This window comes from Labeo rohita, chromosome 16 (assembly GCF_022985175.1).
Source record: "Labeo rohita strain BAU-BD-2019 chromosome 16, IGBB_LRoh.1.0, whole genome shotgun sequence".
Classification (NCBI taxonomy): domain Eukaryota; kingdom Metazoa; phylum Chordata; class Actinopteri; order Cypriniformes; family Cyprinidae; genus Labeo; species Labeo rohita.
The window spans coordinates 25943115-25950801 of NC_066884.1; the positions used below are offsets into that span (position 1 = coordinate 25943115).

A 7687-nucleotide genomic window follows, 5' to 3' on the forward strand; every position below is an offset into this window, starting at 1 on the left:
CATTTTATTTTGTCTCCTGCAACTTTCAGTCCAAATCATTTTAGACATTCATCAGACATTTCAATCGAAGGGATTAACTTTTGAAACATCAAATCGCCCCTTTCACCCCAAAATTAGAGTTTATGATCAAAACAAGGCCCTCGGGTCATAGCAAGAGCTGACCCTGTTGTCATATTTAAACCTAAGAAAATTTGCATCTGTCATTCAGTTAAGTACATTGGCTCTAGTATAGTGTGTTACATTAGCATGTGATTTGTTGGTTAATTAGAGGGCTTATGATAATGATAATGACCACATAGCCCATGATGCCACATTTCCAGGTGTTTAGCTTTGGTGATTAGCCGCTGGATGCCTCCTCCCCCATCTAGTGTCCACACAACACTGATTAAATCAAGATGAATGAGTTATTGGACACGGGACACACACAAGCAGTGCATGTTGGTGTATGTCATATGACAAACACCACATTATCTGGAATTCATTAATTACCCAAAGCAGCTTGTATTCATTGCCAACACAGTGTTTTAAAAATACTAGAGACTTGAAAAACATTATAAATGTGTTTCTGAGGGACAAACCTGCGTGTGTGTGAGCTTTCTGCTTAAACTCCACACACTTGTCCTCTAGTGATCATATGTCAGTGTTTACACTCCTGTGATCATGTCTATGGTTGTGTGATCCAGCAAAAAGTCAGCACATGGTCCACGGCCCTGCTCTAGTAGTTCAATGGGGTTGTGGGACGTGGGCCGAGGGTTGGGGCTGGGATGTGGATGTGGACTGGCGCTCTCTGAGGTTCATCCAGGCAGAGCCAGGCTTCCTGCTCCTCCTTTGTCACACCATTTGGGCTCTTGTGTCTCGGGCTCCACTGCCCTAGCCTCACTTGGCAGCCCTGCACACACAGGGACATCTGGTCTCTCTGTCCCACCTCCTGCTGAAAAGAAAGAGTCCGGCCATGGCCCCACATTTATATGATATTTTACAAAGGCATTACATTGAACTATAGTAACAGTTCATAAGGCTTGAAATCATTTGTATAACAAGTAAAAGAGAGAGAGAGAGAGACAGAGAGAGAGAAAGAGAGAGAGAGAGTTATTTGTATAACTATATATATAGTATATGTAAATAAATATTCTGGGCTATAAATAACTGTCAAATGTACATCTTATATAGCTAGAAAAATGTTATGAACCTCTAATCCTGTAAAACAAAAACAGATTCCTTGTAAATAAATTCAGCCAGAAGTAAATACTTGTTTAGGCTTATTTAACAAGAAATTCTGACGTTCTATCAAAAATAAATAAATAAATAAATAAAAGTCTTTTATTAAAGACTTATTTTATTTATTATTATTCGTTCTTTTTTTTTTTTTTAAATCGACGCTTTCAACGTAGTCCTAAATCTTTATTACTAGTTTCGAATTCCGGTAATTAGTCTGCTGGTGTTTCGCAGGACTCGGACAGGTAGACCACTGGATTATCAGTTTTCCTGGATAATCATCAGATTAAAGAGGAAAGTGCCCCCACCATCTCCGGGACACAGCCGCTGACTTCCCCTCTTTTCTTTTCGCAAAATTATTGAGAGCACGCAATATTAAACCCATTTTGTTCGTGCGCACTGGGCCAGAATAACGCGATGATTAGGGCCACGAATGGGACAGGTTTCTTCAGCTTGATTTCATGACGGTAATGTAGCCCATGCATGGGAGAAGAAAGGCAGGGCTGGGGACATCTGTTCAATACAGGCCAAAAGGAACGTCAGTGGCCTGTATGGCATCTTGGGAAAGAAAGCAACAGGATATTACACGCACGAACGTTTTGTTGGTGTTTTTCAACGCCTTTTGATCGTTCATTTATTTAAATTGATCATTTACAGTATTAAAACCTCTAATCAGAAATGACGAGTTATATTTTATTTTTGTCCCAGTATATAACCTTTTATTATTAGTTTTAAATAATAATTTGAAACGTAATAAAATTGTTAAATGTGCATGCAATAGTGTTCTTTAAAAAATCACACGCTGTTGCTGCGTTTCCACCTCATGCTCTGCGGATCACACAGCTCTCGCTGTCTTGTCAGAGGACATGAACACATGTTTTGATTACACCACCGGTGGCCGAGCGGCTCCTCCGTTATTCGTAATTAAACTCAATTCCCAAAGTAACATTTATCTTCCAGGGTCTGCGCGTTGACTGTGCGTGAGCGCCACTGCCTTCTGCTGTGCGAGAGGAGATGCGCACGGGGTCAATCAATAAAGCGAGGACACAGACACGGTATGTGCATCATGCATCTGTTGCAATCAAACAATGCTGCAGTTTATGGGACATTTGCTTGTGTGTGTGTGACATTTGTATTTTGGCACGGCTTGCGCGTGCACGTTGAGTTATGGAAATGTATCGCCGTGAAGTTTCACCACTTTATTTATTTTTCTGTTAGTGCTGATGTAAAGACATGTATATTTCGGGGATCTGCGTGGTATGAAAATGTTTTAGTGTTGGAGAGAGATTCGTTAGTTGGTGGGTTTTATTTTTATTCAGTTTTCACCATCTCACCATCCACAAACAAAAGTCTGAGAATTATCTGAGAGAAAAGTTAAATGTCATTTTGTTACGTGCTGGATGTTTGAATCAAACTGTACGTTTAATTATTTTATTTGTATTCATTCTGTAGAATTAGCTTTACAAACTTTGCACATTTTGTTTCAGAATTTAAAAATGGGCGCACAGTATTTCCTATTATTCCGATGTGTCTTGGTTAATTTTGGTTGCGTATTTTTCTCACTCTCATTTCTGAGTTCAACTGCTTCTTGTTCTTTGAATTAGAAAGGGTAAGCACTGCCAAGGAAACAACAGAGCTGATGTGCAAATCGAAGAAACAGAGAAATGAATCTGATCAGCCATCTATCACTTCCCGCAATAAAGGAGGCGACACGGCGGAGGCAGATGATTTGATGAATAATCTTCGGTCGTTTTAATTAACTTTTTGCTGTCCTATAATGACCAAGTTGGTCAACGGAGCCGGTCAATAAGAATGTTAATATCAAACAAATAAAACTTCTCATGATTAAAAACCTCCTGCTTTATTAAATTTGAAATTCAAATGAAATTTATGCCTCCGGTCCAAGACGCATGTAAATAGAGTAGCCAGGGCTACATCATTATCCTGAGAGCATTTCTGCATTCATCGTCCTGATATCAATACCCCGCCACTGTATTACTGTTGAGAGTTAACAGAACACAAAAGCCATATTCCACCTTGTAAAGACGTTTACATGCATTATGTGAAATGATTTTTTTTTTTTTTTTTTTTTGTACTGACCAACACGAGTTAACAAGTTCACAGAGCTCGCAATTCGTAATATAATAACCAAATGTCAGAAAACACACCAGTCCTGTCTCAAATGCTTTATGTGTTATTTGTAATATGTGTGTTTGCGTGTGTGTAAATAGGGAGAGAGCGAAAGAAAGAGATGGTTTGTCATAACAAAGTTATGAGAGTTTATATATATATAAGCTATATTGATTTCGTTTTGCAATTCTTAAATCTTTCGACACATAATCGAGCTTGTTTGAATTATTTAAACTTGTGTTTGCTAAAGAAAAGTTTTATTAAACGAGTTAATTTTCGAAATAATTGTCAAACATTTATAGTACAGTTAAAATTATTTTCTAAAAAAAATTAAAGGGCCTGAACAGCCTAATTTCTTTAAAACAGTTTATGGGAATAAATATTGTACATAACAACCTGTGAAACAATGACAACGATTTGTAAGAGTGATATGATAAACAATTGCTATTTTTCCATTATCACAACTCGTAGCAGACGTTACATAATAATAATAATAATAATAATAATAATAATAATAATAATAATAATTCCTAACAGATGAGGGGGTCCAGTAACCTCGTTAACCTCTTTCCACAAAAGAATAGAAAAGTTTTCCCCAAAACTTCCAGTCCTACTCATTTAAGTTGAGTTTTATTATGAGGGGGGTGTTGGAAGGGGTGGAGATCTTGTCTGAAGTGCTCTATCGATGACCTCACGCTAGAATGTGGCCGCGTGAAGGTACGGCTCTTCCTGATTGGTCGCCCGTGTCACAGCGGCACTTCAAAGCCGTGAGAGGAGCTACAATTGTGCTGGAATGGGCGGACCACATCATTGTATTGCACACCTCTAAAAAAACAGTGCTCTGATTCATAAATATAAAAAGATCCTCTGAGGAGGGCACTTTTGTGATGGCAACTTCACTTCTAGGGGTGAGTCTAAGGAGTTTCGTGCTGGTTTAATTAGTTTCCTTTATTGTCCTGCCGTGGGGATTAAAATTTCTTGGGTCAGCCGGGGAGAGAGTCACTTGATTATGTTTTAAGCGAGAGAAACGAGCAGGACTTCCATTTCTCAACTACGACATTGTATGTATAACATATATTGGTATTTATATGCTGTGTTTCGCTTTTGTTTTGTGTTTGCGAGTGCTTGCATTTCAGTGGTTAAGATTTCGTTACTGCCATGCTTCAGGTGTGCTGGGGTTGTAAAGAGAGCAAGTTAAAACTGTTCTTCGAACGCACCCAGTTCCCAAATATATTTATATATCATCTTCACTTACCTTCTAACTTCTTCTTTTGTTCCAGGAGGAGCCGAGATTGGGGTCGACTCCTTTAGCCATGTTGGCTGCGACGTGTAACAAAATCGGGAGTCCGAGTCCTTCTCCTTCCTCTATTTCGGATAACTCGTCTTCGTTCGGAAAAGGATTCCACCCGTGGAAACGAGCGACAGCCAGCAGCTGTAGTTTGGGATCCAGTTTATCTTCTTTCACTCGGAATGGTGGTGGTTTAAGCGACTCTTTTGGCACGAACACTTCCACGGGATCCAGTGCCTTTTCCTTAACTTCTGGTACTTCGTCCAACTCCCACTTCGGAAACGACTACTCCGTTTTCCAGGCGTCGGTTTCCAACAACTCCCAAGAGCCCAGCCACCAGCCCATGTTTATTTCCAAGGTGCACACGTCCGTGGACAGTTTGCAAAGCATCTACCCGAGAATGAGCGTGGCGCATCCCTACGAGTCGTGGTTCAAGTCCTCGCACCCGGGCATACCCACTGGGGATGTGGGCACCACGGGCGCATCCGCGTGGTGGGACGTGGGAGCCGGCTGGATTGACGTGCAGAACCCGAACGGAGCCGCGCTCCAGACGTCCCTTCACTCCGGTGGGCTGCAGACTTCCTTACACTCTCCTTTGGGGGGATACAACTCAGACTACTCGAGTTTAAGCCACTCTGCCTTTAGTACCAGTGCGTCCCCGCATCTCCTGACCACCGGTCAGCATCTCATGGACGGATTCAAACCCGTGCTCTCCTCGTACCCGGACTCCAGTCCCTCTCCCCTGGGTGGAGCGGGAGGTTCCATGTTGACAGGGGGTCCGACGGCCTCGTTGGCGGGATCTCCGCGGTCCTCGGCGCGGCGCTACTCGGGCAGAGCGACGTGCGACTGCCCGAACTGTCAAGAGGCGGAACGCCTGGGTCCAGCTGGCGCGAGCCTCCGCAGAAAAGGGCTACACAGCTGTCACATTCCCGGCTGTGGGAAAGTGTACGGCAAAACGTCGCACCTCAAGGCTCATTTGAGGTGGCACACCGGAGAAAGGCCGTTTGTGTGTAACTGGTTGTTCTGTGGGAAGAGGTTCACACGCTCCGACGAGCTCCAGCGACATTTACGCACGCACACCGGCGAGAAGCGCTTCGCTTGTCCCGTGTGTAACAAGCGGTTCATGCGGAGCGACCACCTCAGTAAACATGTCAAAACGCACAGTGCCGGAGGCTCGTCAGGGTCGGGCTCTGGGGCGAGTGGTGGGAAACGAGGGAGTGACACCGACAGCGAGCACAGCGTGCCCGGTAGCCCTTCGTGCCACTCACCTGACCTGTTGCAACCCCCCGAGCCTGTCCCGACGACGGGCATGAACGGCCGTGCAAACTCCCTCGATTAATCCCACAATTCCAAATGCACGTACACCAATCTCGAATGGACTAGAAACTTCTCTGACGGTTCACAAAAAGGTTGTGCTGTTCGTTCGGTAACACTTTATAAAAACTTCCAGTTGTTAACAAACACTAGCAGAGCGCTAGTTAATGCGCATTCAGTTCTGAATATCCTATATGAAACGATCTAAACCAAAGTTTCATCCCTGTTTAGCTATTCGAGTGTACATTAACTAATTTTCTGTTATGGTTAAAAGTGAAAGTTATTATAAAGTGTCACCTGGTGAAATAACCGCGTGGCCATTTCACTTGGATGTTGTAAAGTGATTCAATTTACGATTAAAATGTAATTTACAATGAAGTAAGCCTGTTTTGGTCTGCACAGATTCTTGGTAAAATAAGGGAATATTAAAAAGGACATAATCTTGATATGTGCATTCTGATGGGTATTTGTCGAATAGTCTTATTTTACTTACTGTTGTTATGAAACAGAAAAAAAAAGTATTTTACCCATCAGTGAAGTGGCCTGTCATTGCTAACTTTTTGTTTTTCTCAAAACCAAACTGTGGCACTTTATTCATGAACACTACTAAAATCCAATTTCGTAAGGATAAATTGCCGTAGTGTTGAATAGACTTCGTTTTGTCATTTACAAATTCATTTCTTTAATATTCGAAAAGATAGTCTATATATCGCACATTGGTCTTTGTCGAAACTACAGACTACAAATCCTAAGTTTGTATGAAATGTACTTATTTCCTGTTGCTGCAAAAGAATGTAAATATTGAAAATAAAATAGAATAGACTAGAAGGTTATTCCACACTGATGTAAAACTTGGGTATGTATTTGTTCAAGACGCAAATTTTGAATAGTATTTTTAGTTGCATATATTGACTCTAGTAAATATCCAAAACTGTACGGGAGTGTTTTTTGTGAAGAAAAACGTCATATTTATCCACGAGTTGGACTTGATTTTTTATTTTGTTTTATTTTTTTTTTTTTGGAGGTCTGTCATAGACGCACTTTGAAATGATTTGTAAGATTTTAAATTCAGAATTCAGTGTTTAATCACGTTTTCTAATTTATGTAAGCATGCACATGTAAGGTGAGCGTTTATTTCACATCGTTTATTTGAGAAATTGGCTTTCTAATTTAAGCCACTCAATAAAGTCAACATGGATTCAGCCACAGTGAACGGTTTGCCGTTGATATTACTGCAATGTCCGATTTCTATCAAATAAAATGTGCTCTAGTGCAGGACCTGTTACGCCATTTCATCACCAACTGAAAAAATAAAAATGTCTTTAAATGTTAAAACTGCAGTTGTTGTGAAACCCACTTTAGTAAATTACTATTTGATGCAATTATTTTTTAGTCTAACTTATAAGTTCTACACGTTCCTTAGCCAAGAATGAACCCAAACGTGTGATTCTGAAATCATTTTATATTAGTTAAACACGAATTCTGACTCGTAAAATTATACAGTCACTCAAATGTTAAATTGTGTGCGACTTTGTTAAAAACGGTGACTATAAATTAGGTTTCTGTATTTGCTACTTTGCGAAAGATATATCCTACTTTTGCAGTCGATTTGAAATATTGAACACCAAACTAATAAAACAAAGTGTTACTCTTTAGTAGCTACTAAAACAATTAATGTTGAAGGTTTTTTCCGAGTTTGTCTTTCGAAAATGAGCATGAATATTATCAGCGCACATACGA

General features: G+C 40.7%; 1 protein-coding gene across 3 annotated transcripts; it reads left to right on the forward strand.

Moving 5' to 3' along the window:
- The first annotated feature begins 2195 nt into the window (after positions 1-2195).
- Positions 2196-7238, forward strand: sp8b (sp8 transcription factor b). Of its 3 annotated transcripts, none has more exons than XM_051130607.1 (2): positions 2196-2270; positions 4626-7238. In XM_051130607.1, the coding sequence occupies exon 2, from the start codon at positions 4659-4661 to the stop codon at positions 5970-5972; it is 1314 nt and encodes a 437-aa protein (XP_050986564.1). In that variant the 5' UTR covers positions 2196-2270; positions 4626-4658; the 3' UTR covers positions 5973-7238. The 3 variants fall into 3 exon arrangements, with proteins under 3 accessions (XP_050986564.1, XP_050986562.1, XP_050986563.1); XM_051130605.1 differs by lacking the exon at positions 2196-2270 and adding an exon at positions 4123-4253; XM_051130606.1 differs by lacking the exon at positions 2196-2270 and adding an exon at positions 4266-4406.
- The last annotated feature ends 449 nt before the right edge of the window (positions 7239-7687 follow it).

What these genes read in the sequence shown, in the direction of transcription:
- sp8b (XM_051130605.1), top strand. Translation starts at nt 4,233, where the DNA reads ATGGCAACTTCACTTCTAGGG. An exon ending in TGGCAACTTCACTTCTAGGG is followed by an intron (nt 4,254 to 4,625) that starts GTGAGTCTAAGG and finishes CTTTTGTTCCAG; the next exon opens with GAGGAGCCGAGATTGGGGTC.